The sequence below is a fragment of the Chiroxiphia lanceolata genome, chromosome 8 (genome assembly GCF_009829145.1).
Source record: "Chiroxiphia lanceolata isolate bChiLan1 chromosome 8, bChiLan1.pri, whole genome shotgun sequence".
Classification (NCBI taxonomy): domain Eukaryota; kingdom Metazoa; phylum Chordata; class Aves; order Passeriformes; family Pipridae; genus Chiroxiphia; species Chiroxiphia lanceolata.
Genome location: NC_045644.1, coordinates 34,172,445 through 34,192,819, shown reverse-complemented (window position 1 = coordinate 34,192,819; position 20,375 = coordinate 34,172,445). Strand labels below are relative to the sequence as shown.

General features: G+C 51.3%; 1 protein-coding gene across 1 annotated transcript in view; it reads left to right on the top strand.

Annotated features, from left to right (window-relative positions):
- The first annotated feature begins 4,005 nt into the window (after positions 1-4,005).
- Positions 4,006-20,375, top strand: part of CDH23 (cadherin related 23) — a 194,783-nt gene continuing 178,413 nt past the window's right edge. Inside the window, exons 1-3 of the mRNA XM_032695417.1 lie at positions 4,006-4,033; positions 14,037-14,108; positions 18,373-18,450. Coding sequence (XP_032551308.1) covers positions 14,042-14,108; positions 18,373-18,450 — 145 coding nt within the window. The 5' untranslated portion in view covers positions 4,006-4,033; positions 14,037-14,041. The remainder of the gene's footprint in view (positions 4,034-14,036; positions 14,109-18,372; positions 18,451-20,375) is intronic.

The window sequence follows — 20,375 nt, the reverse complement described above, 5'->3', positions numbered from 1 at the left end:
GCTTCCAGCTGCACGGAGAGTTGGTACAAAGGGATTTTTTGCCCTCCCTAACCATTTCTGGATGTAACAAGCCCAGCCTGGGGCCACAGGGTGCTCTCAGTGCCCTTGGCAGGGGACAGGTCCTGCTGGCTCTGACTTGGGTTGCAAAGGGAGACGATGCATTCTGCAAACAGGCTGCTTCGGGCTCTGCAAAGGGCAGAGCTTCCGAGCTTCAGCCAGGTCCTGCAAGGCTTTTTGGGGCTCACACTTTGATCCCTCTTGCCATGTGTTACCACCATGTGTAGTCCCCACTGCCCTGTCCCAGCTGGGGCTGGTTTATCCAGGGGTAGCTCACCTGGACCCACCTGTAAACATGAGCTGGTGAATGACGCTACAGAATTAGGCATGTGCTACAAAGGTGTGCCCAGCTACCACCTTTCCTATTGTCTCCAGAGGGACTATCACCTTACAAAGATGCAATTTGAAACCCAGTACTTTTAAAGGGGAAAAAAGACCCCCAAAACCAAAACCAGCTGCTTTTTCAGTGCTTTTCTTCTCCAGAGAGAGAACTCCAGCAAGCCCGTAACGTTGTTCAGCTTTCTCACCAGCCTCCTCCACTCATAAATTCCTAAACAAACAGCATGATCCTAATATTGGCCTTAAAATTCTGTGTGAAATGGACCTGGAAATTAATTTCACACCGGAAAAGCCAGCTCACTGTCAGCCACAGCACAGGTGGTCAAAAAGAAAACTCTGACTGCTGCACAAATTAATTCTGTGACACGGGCAAGAGGGTAGCACTGGGAGGAGCTGCCCCCTCATGCCACCAGCCCAACCCACCCCACGACATGGCATGCTGGAAGGCTGTGGGAGATGGAGGATACCACCATCCCTATGGGGCTTGTGGTCTGAGGGACACAAAACCACTTTACATCCCAAAAAGTAAAAGAAGCGGGGGGGCATGGGCTGCATGTGCTGAGCATAAAACCCTCCTGCACTTTTGCATAGGTTTTATTTACTGGGGAAAAAAAAAGGCATGGCAATTTGGGGAAGCACATCAAGGGATCCTTGTGGGAGACTGCTGGGAAAAAGGAGGTGTGAGGAAATGACTGATGGCACAGTATTGCACGGGCTGGTTGTCAGGCAGCTGATGTCCGTGCTGACCCTGGATTCCACAGCAGTACATGGTCCATGGCAAGCAGAAATAATTCAATACCTTGGTGGGGCAGGATTTTCACGTGTCCATATTTCACCCTCTTTCCATGTGATATTTCATCTATTTAGAGACAAACAGTGATCCCACCGCTCACAGCAGAAGGGCTGGGGAAGGCAGAGAGAGGAGTGATACACCGTGGGGAGAGCTGGATGCAGGAATGTTCCGTGGTTAGATGGAAAATGAGCAGGGGAGAAGCCCTGCAGTACAATTTCAAGGTTGAGTGAGTGGTGCCAGGAGGCTGTGAAAGGCTCTGCCGAGCTGCTCCGTGTTTGCAGGCAGGGTGGAGAGGGGAGGTCACAGGATTTGCCACACAAAAAATCAGGTTTAGTAGTAATGAGCCCGTGGAGAAAGGCTGGGAGAGCAGGGAGGTTATGCCATCCCTTCAGCTCCCGGCTTCAGGGTCGGCAGTAATTACGGTGGCCTCCTATCCCAGTAGCAACTGGGAGCATCCCTCTGCTCACAGTGCATCACTTTCCTTTATTCCCTTCTTTTCCCAGCTATGAGCCCAGTACACCCCCTGTGGGCTGGGTCTCAGAGAGATGTGGCTTTCTTCAAACAGGAGCTTGGGAACATCAGCTCAGTGAGTTGGTTTGAGGTCCAGCCTGCACACAGCTATTGCTGTTCCTGCCTGATTCAAACCGAGCTTGACAGGGATGTACAGTTCCCAAGACACTGAATTCCTGTGGGTTTCATGAACCTAGGCACTGAAACCCCCCTAGTCCTCCCTTGCCTCCTGCATGGGAAAAGGTGCAGCCTGTACTCCACTGGGAATGGGACCAGGAGCCCAAGCCTGACCCCCAGGCCAGGGGGAACTCGGCTTTCTTTAGAGCTGACTTATGTAAAACAGGTGACACTTCTTCAAGGGAGTCAGGATGTGAGCGGAAATCTGTGGTGTGAAGCCAAGGTGTAGGAACTGGGCAGAGATTAGGAAGAAGAGAGGTGTGCTTCTATTTAAATAGAAACCCTGACCTGAATTCATCAGGAGAGTCGTTAAGTGAGACATCGCTTGTGCAAAGGCAGAGTGGCTACAGCCATCCAGGCCTGAAACGTGTCTTCAAGTTGCTTAACACATGGTTTTGCTTTGATTCCTCCCCTCTTTTGCCATTTCTTCCCCTGATTAGTTCTCTGATTGTATGGACGTGCCTGGGATGAACATAATGTAAATATCCTGGCTGTGGGCTATTAAGAAGGCAAGGAAGGGCCAGAGATCCCAGGAGGAATAAACTCCCCAGACTGCAGTGAGCTCAGCTCAGCAGGATGCTCAGAGCCCCAAGCTGGTAACAGCCTCACCCTTCACCCTCCTCGTGATCTCCAACTTCAGTGCAAACTGGGGAGAGCAACTCCTTAACAAACCCAACACAGCCCAGGTGTGATGGGAGGAAATTATGTGCTGGCACCTTCATTAGGGAGCTCATGGCACTCACCTGTTTGCCAGGGCCTTTGGTTTTTAACCCCTAAGCAGCTGCAGGTGTGCCAGGGCTGGCTCTGGGGTGAGGCTCAGCCAGGGTTGAGGGGAGAGCACCAGGACCAGACCTCCGCCCAGTTCAAACCAATCAGCCCTGTGCTAATTGCATAATCAGCAAAAGCTGCTCAAGAGAGGCAAAGGCATAATTACCTCCTCCTGCTCCTGTAGAGGTATTTGTCTACTGATGCTCCGGGAAGAGAGGTGTTGAGGTGAGTAGAGGGGAAGGCTCCCCGCATCCCTGGAAGTGTTCAGGGCCGGGTTGGATGGGGCTTGGAGCAATGTGGTCTAGAGGAAGATGTCCTTGCCCATGGCGGGGGGGTTGGAATGAGATGATTTTTAATGTCCCTTCCAAACCAAACCATGATAGGATTCTGGGATTCCCAGGCAAGGCTCAAAGATGGGCTTTAGCAGCACAAACTGCACTTGCTTAGTGTTTTAATTAAAACTGGTCATGATGGGGTCTGGTGGGATGGTAAAGCTTCTCCAAGTCCCCCATGGTGGGAGGCTGATGTGTGTAGCAGGGCAGGACCCAAAGCCCTGACCCTCCTGGAATTCGGGGACATGGAGTCACCCCCTTGGCATGAGGATTGGTGTGACTGCAGGTGGCTTTTTATGGCTTTGTTGCTTCCGAGACGGCGAGAAATGGGGTGTAGCAGTGAGATTTGGCTTGTAGGGAGATCTCAGGACTGGGGGCAGGAACGTCCTGCCAGATTTAGGAAAGCTGGGAGGGCACGGGGTTGGGGAGGAGCAGTGGCAAGAAGGGTTAGTTGGAAATGTGGATCAGCAGCACGGCAAATACAACACGGTGTCTGTGGAAACCGAGGAGGCTTCGGGTGCCCGGGGGAGAGGAACTGGGGAGGGACATTGCGGCTCTCTTGGCACAACGTGCCCGGATCGCCTTCCCGCTCATGTATGATTTACGTGCTCCGGGTCCTGCCAGCTGCTGTTGCACACAGGGCAGATAAATAATAATAATATTAACAAGAAAAAAAAAAAATAATTCAAACCACCGAGGCTGAGTTGAACTTTGAGTAACCAGCGCCTGCCTCGGGCTGAAGTTGTATTTGAAGCAACCGCTGTCTGGGGGCGGGGGGGGGGGCGAGCCCTGGGTTTGAGGGGCGATTCTGGGATTTGGGGGGCTGGGAGTCCCCTGGGAGGGATCAGAAAGGGTGGAAGGTGGAGCCGGCGCTGAAATCCCCGATACCTGGGCAAGGGGCGCTGCGCCGCCCGCGTCAGCTCCTCTCGGGCTCCTTCCTTTCCCCTCCCTTTCCTCCTCCTCCTCCTCCCGCGGCGGCTCACGCGGCTCCAGGGCGGCGGGGGGGGGAGCAATGGGGGGTCACCGCTGATACCGGACTCCGACACATCCACCGCAGGTAATGCCCCGCCGGTTTTCCTTATTCCTCGTGTATTTCTTTATTTGGGAGGGGTGCGGGGGGGGCGAGGAGGATGCGCGGAGGCTTCGGCATCACCCCTTCCCTTTGCCGGGGGGCGGCTTTGCGCGGGGTCCCTCTTGCCAAACCTCCTTGATTTGCTTTCGCTGAGGGGACAGCTTTTTGGGGGGTGAGCCTTGCCATTATTAATATTATTTTGGAGCGCGGGGAGTCGCTCAGCGCGGTGGTTTCAGCGGCAGGAGAAGGGGGAGCCCAACCTTTCTCCCCTTTTCCCCAAAATAATGCTGTAAATGTGTGATGGTATCTGCTGTCCTGCCCCCGAGGGAGGCAAGCACAGTGCCCCCTCCTTCCCCCATCCCCGGCTCTAATTTGCAGTTTGGGCTGCTCAGAAGCTGCAAAGTTTCTGGGATAAGCCGGGGCCGAACTTCTTCCCAGACGTGGGAATTCCGCGCCGCAGCCGCGCGTGGGGGCTGAGCCGCAATGGGAGCGGTGGGATTTTTAAACCCCCTCAAAACATTATTTAATAGGAAAGCAGCGTTTTTAAACGCCAAACTTGCCCTGAATCTCTTCAGAAAACACTTTATTTGGAATTCCCCACCCCACCCCCCCGATTCTTGACTTGCTGCTCTTTTCCTTCATCCTCCACAAACCCTGCAATCCTCTTTTCTTTAAATACATGTTCTCCTGACCACCTTGCCAGCCACTCTCGTTTCCCCAAGCTGCTGCTTCTCTCTTATCCATCGGTGTTTTCCAGGAGGGGGGGATGCTGGAACGGGACATTTCCTATGCTGATGGATGTTTTCCTTATTGTTGGTTTGGGTTTTTCTCCCCTGTGCTGGGGGTAAAGCCGTGTCTGGCAGCAGATTCCCTTGGCAGGAGGGATGTCCAGGGGGTCAGGAGGGCTGACGGAGCTGCCGGAGGCTGCGCGCAACAAGCCAGGCTCCTTCCCCGGATCTTCCCCGTGCGTCCTGCAGCAGCCTGGGATACCTCGTGCATGTAGCCTCGGCACAAGATAGAGCTGGTGCATTAAGAATGTTTTAAAATTTTTATTTTTTTTTTGGGGTGGGGGGTGGGGGGGAATGAGGGACATAAGATATTCCCATGGGAAACTGGCATTTGTGAAAATCCAGGTGGGTGTTTTGGCAGAGTGAGTTTTACCATTGTCTCTCCTTCCCCCCTGTCCTGGGGAACTCGGGGAGGAGAAATCCCTTTGCAATTCCATTTTCCTTTACCGCCCTCCTCCCTCTTGTTTAGGAAGGCAAACCGGAGGTTTTGTAGCACAAGTCAAGATTGTGTAGTGAAAATATACATTGGTTTGTCTGAAGACCAGGTCGTAAAACACTCTCTTTGTGGGAAACGGTAAAAATTGATGTGCTCTCGTCGTTTCAAATTTTTTTGGTGATAAGTGGGAACGGCAATGTTTGAAAGAGGTGGGAGCTGTGGAGCTTGGCTGCTGTGGCTGAACCTGGTAAGGGCACCCAGCCCATGTGCCAAGGGGCTGTATGTCCCTCCCAGGAGCATCCCCTGGATACAGCAGGGATGGAGGCAGCAACAAAACTATTTTCTGGCTGCCCAGCTGCAATAATCTCCAGAGTAATGTCCATGGTATGGCAGTTTCTCTGCTGACCCAGTGGGAGTGTGCAAAGGAAAAGGGCACTGCAATCCCCTTTGAGAGTGTGCAAAGGAAAAGGGCACTGCAATCCCCTTCAGAGCACACCCCTGGAGCAGTCAGGGTGGTGAGGACCTCTTAAGTTAAAAAGGATTTAATTTATGAAGTTTCTTAGATGTTCTGTGCAGATGGTCTGGAGCACAGATTATTTTTGAATTTAAGAAGCTTTAGGATATGGGATTGTGTTGATGAGGGGCTGTGACCTCCTATTAGGGTGTAAAACATCTCAGCTGCTTGCAGCCGGGATATTGCAGCTGGGCTAATTGACCTAGAGCTTTGCTTTGGGAGCATAAACAGTTCCATGTGCAACCTAAACTTCTTTGTTTTTTCCCAGTACAAGGTCTTGCTTCTTCCAGTAAGACTTTTAATAATGTTGCAGGAGAACTAGGGTTCGTTTTAGGCTTTTACGGTCCAAGACCTACAAAGGCGACAATTCCTGCCTTCATTGTTACGTTGTTATCTGACTCTATTTCAGTGTGTAGATTCTGCAGCTGAAATGGGGAGAAATCAGGAATCCCAGTGGTTAAGACTCACCCAAATCTTGCAGATGTCCTGGATCTTGCCAGTGGTCTGGTTAAGGACCAGGATGCTGTGGCAGGGGCTGGAATAGCATTTATCCACGGGCTGTGCTGAGCTCTAACTCTGGGCAGGAAACGCTTGGTTGTGGAGCCTGGTGGCTTTCAGTCCACGAAAGTGAAAATTAGATACTGGGAAGAAATCCTTCCCTGTGAGGGTGGTGGGGCCCTGGCACAGGTTGCCCAGAGAAGCTGTGGCTGCCCCGACCCTGGAAGTGTCCAAGGCCAGGTTGGACGTGGCTTGGAGCAACCTGGGCTAGTGGAAGGTGTCCCTGCCCATGGCAAGGGGTGGCACTGGATGGTTTTTAAGGTCCCTTCCAACCAGACGGGCAATCCTGGGCACATGTGGTCTCTTTTGCCAGGCAGCCTCCCAGAAGCATCCCTTTGAACCCGTGTCCTGGGAACAAGGACCTTGCTGGCTGTGTCTTGCAATGGAAACTGCTCTGGGTGTGGGAGGGCTGTGCTGTCTCTTCCAGAGCCTCTGCCAGAGCCTGAATTGCTTCACCCTGATCTGTGTGTTTGATATAACAGCTGCTCTCCGGGGCAGAAAGAAGTTCTGCTTGAAGTATGCTGGGGAGAGAGGGGCACTGGGGGCAAATTCCTGATGGAAACAGAGGGATATGCTGGAGCCTGGGCTGATGCACCTATGGAAAAGGCATGTAGGAGAGAGACTGAACAGCTTTGAGGGTCCTCAGCTCCATCTGGGGTCTCAGGAGGGCTTGCATGAACAAACCTGTCACTGGTGATGAACTACTGCCATTAATCCAAATAACTCCATCTCTGCTGAAAGCCTTTGTCTTTCTGTTCAATCTCTGCTCTCCAGGGCTGCTCTTCAGGATCGGGGGATGCCTCCCAAGTATCCCTATCTCCTTTTCCCTGTGCTGGCTCTCCCACTTGGTTTTCTCCCTGCTCCTGCAATTCCAGGCAACGAGTGATTAGCCCCAGCGTGCCCACAGTGTTGCTCCATCAGGCAAAGCTTCCCTGTTCTCAGCTGGAACAGCCAGCGGGCCTTGAAAAGGTCTGGAGCAGCAAAGTGCCTCTCGCTGGAAGTTAAGTGAGCTTTGTGTGAAAGCAGCAAGGACACTTCCCTCTTGATTTGGATGAGGCAAGAAATGGCCTGAGAGCCTTTGCAGCTCTGGTTGCTCAGTGTGAAGGGTTTTTCTGTGGGTTTTCTTAGGGTTGTTATATTTTTTTTCCCCTCCTTCTGAAGCATCCCTATTTCCCACTCTTTTTAAGATCTGCCATTCCATAATTCCAAGCAAACAGCCTTGTTGCTTCTTTTTAGCAATGTAAACATCCAGCATGGAGCTTAGGAGTAGCTGGAGGCAGGGAGATGGGATGAGATCCCAGGTGCACACACAACCCAGGTCCTGGGCTTGGAGCGGTGTCTGCTGTGCTGAGTGTTGACCAAGGGAGATGGAGTTAAATAACTCACCCATCCTCTTTGGCAGGGCTTTAAAAGGCAGTTTGGTGGCTGATTGTGAAGAGCTGGTGGCTCTGAGGCTGATGACTTGCTCTTGGGGTTGATGCTGAATTCTTTATCGTGTCGCTCACGCTGTCATGGGGGGATCTCTTAGGGTGACGCTTGGGCCGTGCTCCCTCCTGCTGCAAAAAGGTGATGCTCACATTGAAAGCTGCACCTGAACGTGGCACGGAGGGAGGTGCTGTGCCAGTTCCTGCCAGCACATGCCTCTTTTTTTTTTTTCCTCTTTAATTCTACTTCGCACGTCTTCTCTTCTTTTTTCCCTTTAAACCCCCAAACCCAGCGCATCTGACGCGGCGCAGGCAGGAGTGCCCCGGGATCGGTGGCAGTGGTACAGTTGTGCTCACAAATGATGTGTGGCAGCTGGAGCATGTTGGACACTTCTCCTGTGTCGTTTTGATGGCAGTGCTTGGAAGTCCAGCCAGGCTGCTGCCCACCCTCAGTCAGAAGGAAGCCTTCCTCTTCCAGGCAGGGCACAAGAAGAAAGTGTCTGGCATCCCATTCCTGAGCAGGCTTGGAGTCAGGCCTTCAGCATCCTTACATTTGCCACTTTGTCCATTTCTGTATATTTTTTAAGAGCCTGGAGAGAGATTCCTGTCTTGTGAGACCAGACTCTGTGTGTCACTTCACTGCATTCAGCTTTCTACTTTCTCCCAAAGCAAGAATTCCCACCCTTCTTTCCCCCCCCCCTCCTTTTTTTCCTCCCTCTTTTTTTCTTTAAGCCAAACTCTGTTGCTGTTGGCTGCTTTTCCACCTTTTCATCCCACGTTAGCATCATTTGCTCTACAGCTTTGCCTTGTTGCCTCTGTGTTGGTGCAGCTCAGGAGAGCCAGGAGCCTGTTGGCTTGGTCTCCGTGCCCCATCCCAGCCTTCTTCCTAATTCAGGAGCTGCTGTTCCAGCTGAAGTGAAGTTTTGTGATGGAAAATGGTTGCTATGATGCCTATGGTGACTAGCAACCAGTGCTGGAGACTCCACAGAGCCAGCACTGCCCCACTTAAATAAATTGGGAAGATGCTGCCCTCGCCGTGGAGGGATGGGTGGAAGTGACTGATGCAGCAGGGAATGAGGATTCCCTTCCTGAAGCTCCCAGGGTGTTATTTTAATATTGAATGGATGCAGGAGTGAATTGGATGCATTATTTGACTTTGCTTGGTGATGCCACAGTTTTGTGCTGCTGTGGAGGAAGGCGAGGGTTGCATGTTACTTATGCAGAGTTGTTGGAATTATCTTGTGGCAGTGACTTGGAAAACCAGCGCCACTTTCAACCTGGACAAAGCTTTCCTGCGTGGACTGAGATGTTCTGAGATGTTTTCTTCTGGACTTGGGTTTTTGGTTAAATAATGTGTTAATGTTTCTTGCAGCTAATGTTTGTTTCCTGTGGGAAAGCAAATGTCTGGAAGCCCCAGCCAAAACGTCCTGGTTTTGAAATGGAAATAAACTGCTGGAACTGTGGGAAACACTTTGGTGTTATGAGTTGTTAGTCAGTAGCAGCTCCAGCTTTTTCCCTGGAAGAAACAAGGTTTGAGTACCCCAATTGATGCTGGCTGGGATGTGCAGAGCTTTGTGGGGAGAAAACACCCCTGTCTCCGACCTCAGCCTTACTTTTGGGATGAAGGAAGGACAGAGAGTGTTTTCCATGCTCTTTCTCCTGCAAGTACCACCTCAGGGCTTAGGTGGGTCATTGCAGGTACCAGCAGCTGTGCCCTTTATTCCCTGTGGGCATCCATGCTTCCCACCATGTGCACACCAATATCCTGGCCTGTATTTATTTAACAAGGAAATTTTATTTCCCCTCGCTGCAGGGAATAGGAGAGGGAAAAAAAAGGGTAAATTTTTTCACTGGGAACAAATCTCATTTTCAAGAGTCCTGACAAAATGAGCCATAAAATTACAATATTTCAAAGTGCTTTGTAATTCTAGCGGGGACGGCTCTTCATCATGGAATCTGAAAGCTCAGAAAATATAAAACTCATTAGATTAAAATAAACCACCTACCGCACGAAAGAAAAGCTTATTTATCAATATCAATTTACCTCTGATTACCCTGTTCTGCAATTTGTTATTTTTGGGAATTATGATTCGGGTATGGCTGATGCCAATATGGGGGTGGGAATAAAAAAATAAAAAAAAAAAATCAAAATTAACTTGTAATTTTTTTTTCCTTTTGAATCCTGCTTATTGTAAAGCCCTGGCCAAGAGGCAATTGTAATAAGAAAAGGTGGATTTCTGGTGGTGCTTGTTTTTAAGGAGCAGAGGGATGGGGAAGCTGGGAAAGCAGAAGTGGTTGTTTTTTGGTGTGAGGGATGATGCCAAGTGATGTGCTTTGCCGAAGGGGATCTCAGGGTGCTTCCTTGGGTGCGTGTTTGGTGGCTGGACCGTCTCCTGGCCACTCTTCCAAGGGGACCACAGTGGTTGGAGGAAGCTTGGGAGAGTGGGCACGGATGGGGTGCTGGGGAGAGAGGTGTCCTCCAGGAGCTAGATGAATTCCACGGACACGGTGGCATCCTGGTGGCACCTCAGGTACTTCCACCCCACCTCCAAAGGAGCGAATCCCGTGGGTGGGCAGCGCCGGCCGCCGGGCTTCCCTTTCTGGGGGACGGCGTTTGTGTTTCATCACCGGAAAAGGGGCTTTTTGGGAAGGCACATAGTTTTCTCTCGTGGAAGCCGTTTGGGAGATGCTTTGATTTACACTTCCATTTCTTCTTTATGCTCCTGGAATAGCGCGGAACAAAGGGGGAGAGGCTGACACTGTAAATCCTGAGGTGCAAGTGCTGCGGTGCTGTTTGAGGAGGGGAAGACCAGGCTGGGGGGAGAGGGGCCAGGGACTCAGAGAATGATTAAAGGAGCTCAAATGTGGAGCATCTCTGCCAGCCCAGCTCCAAATCCGCAGCTCTGATGGAGGCAGTGAAGTGTTTTGTGTGTGGAGCCGCTCTCATATCCAGGGGCTCAGCAGTGCCTGTGAAAATAACCAGGGCAGGTGCAGAGCCCTGAAGCCGATGTTTAGGCACCCCAAGAGCAATCCATGGCCTGGGCTTGAGCAGTGGGAGCATCTCAACTCTGGTGTTTCACGGAGGTGAGATGGTGGGAGGCTCTTGGAGGACCACTGGCATGGAGGCTGGAGCTGGCACTGGCCGGGCTCCATCTGTGTCCCCACATTTAGGGATGCAGTGATGCTGTTTAAGTAGCAAAAAGCCACTTCCCGGGCTTGGGAAGGAGGCATTTGGGGAAAGCGGGCTGAAAAACCTCTGCTTGACCTGAGCTGGTCCCTAAACTTTCAAGCCTTGGATTCATTTGTGGTGTTTCCTCTGGCTCCCGTCCATCACCATTTATTGAGGCTCTGCTGCTCAGTGTGCCCCAGGGAGCAGCTGCCAGAGGATGGGGAAACCTCTGGTTTCACATTAGTGCTTTGGCAGCCAGGAGGCAACAGTTGAGTTCCCAGGGACGACTTGCCCAGAGACATTATTATGCTGGAAACCACACGGAATGCTTCCTCCAAAGAACCTCTTTCAGGCAGAAGGTGCAATTTAATATGCTCTTAGTCACAATTTTTAAGTTCTCCCCGGAGACTTCTCGATCCCATTCCTTAAATTTGCAATATTCGAGTGAACCATCTCGGGGAACCAGTGAAGAGCTGCAATATTAATGAAGACAGAGAAAATCAAAATGACATTTCAGGCAATTACTTACATAATGAAGTGACTGACTTGGAATATACAATATTTAGATTTATCAGGACACTCGAAAGGGGATGCTGTCAGCTGCCTTGATTTCTGCATCACATAAATTGTTTTTCCACTGCCCTGTTGCTTTTTAAACACGGGCTGTGAAGCCGGAAAATAATGTTTCCGCTCACTTGGGCTGATAGTGGTGCTGCTTGAGAAGAAAGTTAGTGTTCTCCTCAATGGCATTTTGGCACTGCGGAAGACAGAGAAACTCATTTCTATCCTATCCTCACTGGCTGCAGCACGGTGAGCTTGGACTCTGCACCCCAGGGTTTGATGCTGGCCAGGGGGGATGCAGGGGTCTGAAACGGGGATGTTGTCTATATCTAAGATTTTCTCCTCCCCAGAACTTATTAAAACAAGGGAGGAAATTGAGATGTTTGGTGTTTTGCTCTGTTAGAAGACTCTGTTCTGCTTTTGTTGGCTGGATCTAAAGATTTAAAGGACCTATTAGGATGCCTGGCTCCTGGGGAACTGGTGATTTTTGTTTAGAAATTGTTTTTTTGGATGCTCTGCTGATACTGAGCACTCAGAAATCAGAAGCTTGTTGAGGGGGGTGGAGGTTTGAACTCTCCTGCCCTTTCCCTGTTTGCTGGGGAGTCTGGCATGATACACGTAAAAGTGCAGCCCTGCCAACCCCAAATGTCTTCTCAGGCTTGTACTGAAATTCCTAAAGATGCACAAAATACACCACAGCACCATTTCTCTTGCCTAGGCACAGACCTTTTCTCCCAGATGTTTTCTCGTTGCAAAATAGCTGAAGAAATTAGAATTTCAGGCCCTTTCTGCGGTGACAGAATTGTTATGAGCTGTCTTCTCTGACACATCCATCAGTAAAACTAAAATATGTGTGGCTATTGCTTTGAAACTCCTGTAGGAGCATCCACGAGGGTGCCCATGAATCTCTTGGGGGGCAGTGGAGTGCAGAACCCTCCACCTTAGCTGGGCTCCCAGCTGCAGTGCCACGTGCTGGGATAACTGCCTGCTGGCATTGTATTCAGTCTGTATAGAGCAGGATGCTGTGAAGGGAAGGCTGAGCTGCTGCCTTTGGGGTAAATGGAGAGGAAAAAAGTTAAGCAAGGCCAGGCTGGATGAGGCTTGGAGCAACCTGATCTAGTGGAAGGTGTCCCTGCCCATGGCAGGGGGTTTGCATCTAGATGGTCTTTAAGGTCCCTTCCAACCAAAACTGTTCTGTGCTTCCATGAATGGTGGGCAAAGGTGGTACCTCGGTTTTATGGATGAGCTGTCTGTCCGGATGCTCCCCGGGTGGGAATCACACGTGTCACAACAGCGTATTCAGGTCTGTTGCTTTAGTGATCCGTCCTCCAAGTGCTGCGAGTGCCAGGTGAACCAAAACTTGTTGTGCATAGGACCAGTTGCAAGTGTAATGAGTCCCTGCTTGAGCTGGTGAATGGAAAGAGGAATTTATTACTCGTTTCAGCCCTCTCTGCTCTGACCAGCGCTTGATCTCAAGTGGGAGCTGCTTCTGTGTTTAACTGCAGGTTCATCTCTGTGCTCGCTGTCCCCAAGGATGACTGTCACCTCTGTGCTCTGTCCCTGGGGCTACTGCTGCATGGATGTGCTGTGCTGGTGGGAGAACATTCCACTGCCCCACAACTTGCACAGCACCCACAGAAACAGAGAGAGCTTCGGAGACGGGTCACTGTAGTGTCCTGTCAGCCTCAGGCTCTGCGCGAGCTGCCCGGAGGTTTCCTTGTGCCTGTCTGCTGTGTGCAGTGTATATGATTTATGCTTGCCCCCGGGGTGGGATGTTTTAAGATCCACGTGTATGAATTTACTTCCAAAGTGGGACTTTGCTGAGGTTTTGTGGGTTTGGTTCGGAAAAAACTTTGGATGTGTTGCTCTGAACCCTGAGTGAGGATGTGGCATTGTGTGTGCAGCTCCTTGGCACTGTTTTATTCTGGTACCTCATCATGAGGAGCCTTGTGCTGTATTGAATGGGAAGCTGGGGAAATTTGGGAGGCAGAGATGCAGGCACGTTTGCCAGCCTCTCTGCTTCCCGTGCTCCTGCAGCGGCTGTTCTGCAGCCACCCAGGTGGTTGAAGAGGTTTGAGGGCCTCTGCTTTGTCCTCCCAAATCCTGGTGCCTCTCCAGTGATTCTGGGTCAAGCTTCCCGTGCCGCTCTGCCAAATCATCTTAAATCCTTGGTGCTGACAGCTCGCTGCTGTGTCGCTCCCGGGTTGCAGCAGCTCTTCCTTACCCTCAGCATCTCCCTTCGGTGCTGGAGCAGCTCAGCTCAGCTGGGGCTCCTCCTGTCCTGACCACGGAGGTCACCGTGGCTCATCCCCTCGCAGCAGAGGAGCCCTTGGAAAGTGGGAAATTAAAAATGGAGCCCCTGCCCCAGGTTAATCCTGGTTTTGATTTGGCGCTCACCAGGAGGATGGTTGGGGCTGTGTGACCCGAGAAACAAAGCGTTGGTGTCCTGAGTGTCCCCTGGGGCACCGAGCCTGGTTTGGAGAGACAAGGTCACATCCATGGAGTGCTGGACTTGACACTGCCTTTGTTCTTTGACAGGAACCATGAAGCGTCACGCTGCCGCCAGCAACTTGCTGCTCCTCCTCTTGCTCCTGGAGCTGGTCTGTCTGGGTAAGTCATCCTGATGTCTGTCCAGTGCTCTCTCCCTGCTCAGGACTCGCTCGGGTTTGCAAGGAACAAAGGTAATAATTGTGTTTGTGGTCTCCTGATGACTATGCAAAGCAGCATTGCTGGGGTGAAGGAGGGATGTGGCTGGTACAGGTAAGCAGATCTCTGCCTCCATCCCGCAAAGTCCTGGGGACCCGCACATCATGCTCCTGCTTTTCTTGCAGTCATTACTGACTGCACACCTGGCATCAAATGGTCCTTCCTGGGAGAGAGCAGGTGGGACTGGAAAGAGCCTTGGAGGAGGATGGATGTTCTGGTGAACCCAGCAGTGGTAGTGCTCCTGGTGTGTCTCAGTTGCGAGCCCTTGGCAAATTAAAGGTGTGGATTCACCAAGTGAAAGCTGGTGGTGGACCTGGCATCAGGTCAATTTATGTAAATAAAACCTGAAGAAACCTAGAGGGAGTGATCACAAGGCAGGATGTAAAGCAGAAGCTTGTTAGCTGTTCAGCAGCAGAGGTGTTGCTGGCAGGGCTCTCTCTCTGCTTTCAGCAGCAGAATTGTTACCTGAACTGTGCTTCAATATATACTGGAGGGGAAATAACTCTTCTCCAAGCTGCAAAACCCCTTGTCTAATTCCAGATGGAGGGAAGACAGAGCCTCCACAGTCAGCTCTCTTCCCACTGCTTCTCTGGGTCTTCCCTGGCGTGGGGGCTCCTGGCAGGGAGCTGGTGGGACAACAACCTTTTGGTGTAAAAATTGTGCCTTTCGAGACAGGTTTTGGCATATCACAGGGTGCATGAGTACTGGAAATATACAGCAAAGCTCCGTGAAAATTGGGATTGTTACATGAATGGCCTAAAACCCCTGGGTGCTGGTGGGGGAGAGAGGGTGGCTGGGCAGGAGCTTGCCTGTGTGGCTCTTACTGATAAACAATAGCAAGTGTGTGTCCATTTGATAGCACTGTGCCCTTTGGAATAAAGGCTTTTTTCCCCCTTTCTTCCCCTCCTGAAGCCTCAAGATGGCTTGCCCAGATTGGCAGCCTGATTAAGCAGTCAGTGGATGACATTAGCTGTGACTGACAGGCGCAGTCAATCTCCCTCTGGTGTCGTGTTGGATCAAGTGTAGCCTTGCTGGGTAACTGCCCTGTCACTCCTCTGGAAGGGGGGGAAATAAGTAAAAAAAGACAACACAGCGAGTCCTTTGGCCCCTGGAGAGATCACTTCCCACGAGTCTCCAGTGTGTCCCATTGGAAGTGGGGTGGTGGGTTTTGCCTGCCTGGTTGGGGACTTGCTCCTTCATTGCAATAACAAACTGCAAAGCCTTGAAGAGGCAGCACATGGAAACAGGGATTTGGAGGCTTACAGCAGAGCAGTGTTCCAGTCCTTCTCTCTTAAACCCTGCCCAGGGCTTGGTTGTCATCTCCTTGATAAGCAAGTGCTGGCACAACTCCTGTGCCTGGGACAGGGAGAATTGTGTGGATGCCCTGCCATGCTCCCTGGGGACTGCAGGTGATGGAGCTCCTCTTCCCAGGAGATTTACAAAGCTCCTGGCAAAGCCATGAGCTGGGTAAATGCACAAGTGCAGCCTGAGTGGGCTTGGAGTGTTGTTTGGAAGAGGCTGGTTTAGCTCTGGCTTGGCAGTGGGGTCTCCCTGCTCCTACGTGGCTACTGCTGCAGTCACTGGAGATGAGCAGAGACCTCCATCCTCTCAAGTTAGGAGGGACTAAGGGGTCCAGGACTGCCATGCTCTCACACCAGCAATGGTCAAGGATGTGAGTGCTGACTCTGGAGGGCAAAGCCAACAGCAGGTTTTACAGGGGTAACGTGGAGCAGGCATGGAAGACACACACCTGCAGGGAAGAAAATCTCCCAGAGCATCAAAACAGCATTGATTGTGATCCCTGGGAGCCTGCTGGCAGCTTGTGAAGGAGCAAAAAAGGGTTACAGGTGTGTGTGATGAAGCGATGGTTTTCTACCAGTGTGCAAAGAGCCATGTTAGAATCACAGAGTGATTTGGGTTGGAAGAGACATTAAAGATTGTCAACTTCCAACCCCCCTGCCATGGACAGGGACACCTTCCACTATCCCAGGTTGCTCCAAGCCCCATCCAACGTTGCCTGGACGCTTCCAGGGATGGAAGCATCTTCATGGCGACCTCTGGACTAGCTCCAGCAGATCCACATCCTTCCTGTTCTGGGGGGGACTCCTCCTTTTGTTGAGGGCTACAGGGATGGTACATCTCAGGGTGTAACTGGATGGTTGTGTTTCCTTCTACCAGAAGGAAAATCCAGCTGCTAATCCACTAGATGAAGCCACAGATGATGGTTGGATCACAGCGATGCCTTTGGGAAAGCATGAACTTGCTTTTAGGATATGTGGCATGTGGTCGTGATTCCCAAATTAATTTCTATGAGAGGGCAGGTGTCAAGAAAGCCAACAGAACATTGATAGCTCTGGGTTGAATGGGAAAGGAAAACTCCTGGCCATCCTAAATTGGGCAGCAGGACACGTGTTGGGAGCCTTGTGTTTTGCAGAGCAGCTCAGTACCTTTTGGCAGCACCCAGGTTATGGGGTAAGAGCTCGTGGCCACATCTGAGACAGGGAGAAGTTCCTGCAGGCATTCCATGGATGCAGCCCTTGGCAGTGGTCTGGGCTATGGGGGAGCTGGAAGTAGCCGTGGTTGGGATGTGAGTGTTGAGACTGGCCAGGGAGACAGGGCTGATGGGGCTGTGGCTTCAGCCACAGCATCCCTTTGCTATTCTGGGGGCCTGTCTTCCATTCATCATAGAACACATCTATCAACATGACCTATATTTTTGTAGCATCCAAATGCTTCCTCTCCATCTCCTCCCATCACGCGCTGCCCTTTGGAATTCTGGCAGTGTAGTGACAGCCCTGCTCTTTATCCTGGGATTTGCAGCCCAGAGCAGTGGCCTGCCTCCAGGCCCTCCTTCTGAATTTCCCAGCTCTCAGTTGCCACTCACTCTCCTCTCTTAACGCACAGATCCTGTGTGCCGGGTGGTTTGAGCACCTCCCAGCACCTACTGCAGCTGGGTTTGGAAAGCACAATTCATTTTTAGCTTTAGTGGTGATATTAAGGAATGTATTTTGAAATAGAGGGGTTTGCAGAAGTGAGTCCTCTGTGCTAAGGGCTGCTTGAGGTGTTTTAGCCTCATTTGCCCCTTTCAGAGCCTGCTGACCCCAGCGTGGCAGCCAGTGATGAGGGTGCTCCAGAGCCCCCGGAGGTGCCGTTAGCTCTAAAATAACCCACTTTGTCAGGGTGCTTCTCATTTTCTTTCCAGATACCTAACTCCAGAGGCTGAGATTTAAATGTGCCTTTGCAACAGCACTGCCTCCAGTGCTTTCCCACTTCTCAAGGTGTTTAACCGACCTGGTGCCTCGGGAGAGAAGGCAGTGCTGAAATCCTTGCCTTGTTATGGAGGGAGCCCTGGAGGAGCTTGGGCTGCTCCCCCATCCTGTGCCCATGTCCCCCCAAGCAGGTTTGTTTGGATGCACACCTGGGACCTGTGTTTGAAAGGTCTTAGGAGCATCTCCCTCCATTGGGAGCTTGGGCAGGCAAAGGAGATGCTGGTCTCGTCCTTGTTTCTGAAAGTGGGATGCCAAGCACACTCAGCCAAACCTTCTTGGAAAATCGTTGTGTTTCTCTCCTGCCTCCTTTTTCCCTGCATCCCTCGAACAGTAGATCTTTCCTGGTTGACTCTTTCCCTGGCTCAGGCTACAGCTGTTGCTCTCCTACGTGCTCTACACTTGACTCTGTCACCTAATGAGGCTGCGGTCCGGGGGCAGGCTCGGAGCTTCCAGCTCCATAAAAAGGGAGTGGAAAGAAGTGAACCTGGTTATTAAAGGTGAAAGGAGGCAATTAGAGGGAAGGGCGACTGGGTGATGGGAGAGGGAAGGTGCAGGGGGTTTGCTGGGGTTGCTGATGAGGCAAAAGGCTCTCGAAGGCATTAATCAGGCAGTAAAACAATAATGGATGTTCCCAGTCCCTGAGCTGCCGGCTTCCCCCTTCCCCTCTACCTCCACCCTGCAGAGGAAAATACCAAAACCAGAAGGGCCTGTAGAGGGAAGTGATTCCCCAGCTAGCTTCTATGGGGGACCTCATGGTGCCTTCTGTCCTCCTGCTATCCCCTATCTCAGGGTTAGCCCACACCATCACAAGCCTGGTCCCCCGTGTGCGTTCTCGAGCCTTTCCCATCTGTGCTGGCCCATGCCAGGGAAATAACTCCTTGCTTTTGTCCTCTCCCCAGGTCAGGGCAATCGGCTGCCATACTTCATCAACTACTTCTTTGACACCTACCTGCTGATCAATGAGGACACACCTGTGGGTAAGTAGTATATGCCCATGGGCAGGGGGGTGTCTGCTGCTGCCTTCACACCCCCCCCCCCAGTGGAAAAGCATTGAAGGAATGGTTTTGTTTTGATTGACAGATGTAGCTTTTCTTTCTTTCTTTAGCTGGGGATTGGTTTTTAGTAAATGCAGAAATCGACCCGGTCACTCTCGGCGCCTTTCCAGGCTCTCAGTCCATTAAACTTGTGGTCTTCAATCAGGGCTCGTGACTGGCTTCTAATGTGGGAGGAATCGATTGGGAGCGGAGGGCATCTGGGATGGAGGCCATGGAGGCCCCTTCTCACATCTGCTGCTGCCTCCAGCCATGCAGCCCGAGCAGCACCCCCCGAAAAAAGGGCTCTTGTTGCACCCACATCATCCCCAGAGCTACTGAGGGTTGGATGATACAGGAGAGGTCCCCTCCAGTGACCTCTCAGCTCAACCAGGGCTTTCAGCTGAGCCTTCTGTCCCTTCTTGGGGTCCCCTTGGTTGCATATTTGCAGCCCATGGTGTCCTGCTGAGTGGGATTTAGGGTGGCGTCAGAGCAAGCAGGCAAGACGTGGAGTCTTGGTAACAAGTTTGGATAGGTGGTGGAGGCTCCTGGGTGGTAGCTCTGCACAGAGATGCATCCTCAGGAGAAGTCCTGGAAAGGGAGAAGGAGAGAGAACTGGTTGGGAACAGCTTAATTGAAGCGCTTCCTCTTGGAAGACCTTGTTCTCCAGGTACTTGAGCTTGAAATGCCTTATGGGAATTGGACTGAACTTCTATTTTGTCAGAAAATAGGGGGAGATTTCTGACAGTCTGCTTTCCAGTGAGACCTTGTGCAAGTCAAATTGCTTTTGGAATTACTTTGGAGGTTGAATTTTTTTTTTTTTAAACTTTGTGTTACACTGTATATATATATATATATATATATATATATATATATACATAACTGACTCTTAAGAATATTGGCACCCTGGAATTTTGTTTCCAGATGCACTGGAGAGAAATGTCAGCCTGGAAAGTGTTGACAAACAATGTTTCTGTGTGTCCTGCTGTGGGTGGGTGTTTTCTGCGTTAAGGCTTATTAACTTTTTAAAAAAATAGGTATTGTCTAGAAACACCTTTCTTGGATCCTGAGTGTGAATAGCAGAACAGTATGTGGCGCCTGTTCCCTAGAAAAAAAAGGTGCCTCCTTTTTCGAGATCTGCTCAAGTGCCCATCCCCGTGGTGTCCCTCCCCACAGCATCCCCAGGCTCAGCCCTGCCTCACACCCAACCCAGCAGCTCCCTGCTTGCTGCCTGCTATGCCGAAAGGGATCTTAAGCAACAATTAAGAGATCATTCCCCCTCTAATCACTTACAAGAGTAAATTAGTCTTGTCAGGAGCTATTAAGACAGAGAGCTCGGAATTCATTAGGCGAGATTGGGCTGAGGGAGCTGCTGGTGCTGCCGCCGGTCCAGGCTGATTAATTTCTCCCAAAACATCATCAATGCCCATCTGTTTCATTTAGGTCTGGGGAGAGCAATTTTCAGGTGGACTGACCCTCTAGTCAGTTATTTCACCCAGAAGTAATGGGAACACACACACACACAGGTGTGGAGGGAATCGGAGACGTGAGCTCCAGGAAGGCAGAGGTGGTGGGCAGGGAATTGCAGGAGATGGGGGGAAATGCCTGGAGAGAAGGATGAGGAGGAGGGCTGATGACTGGTTGGGCTGTGGAGGCATGGGCAGGAGGAGGTCCTGAGAGAGCCCAGGCCAGCTGCCAGCAGCCGTGTCGCCGTGTGTTCTACGCAGAAAGCGGGAGTACCGGGTTAACGGCCCTTGGAGGAAGAGTTTGAAGGAGAGGGACTGTCCATCTTTATCGTGCTGCTCATTGCCTTAAGCAAAATCATTCCAAGGGCCATTTCTTTTAATCCCAAACCCTTTGGAGGGCTGTGG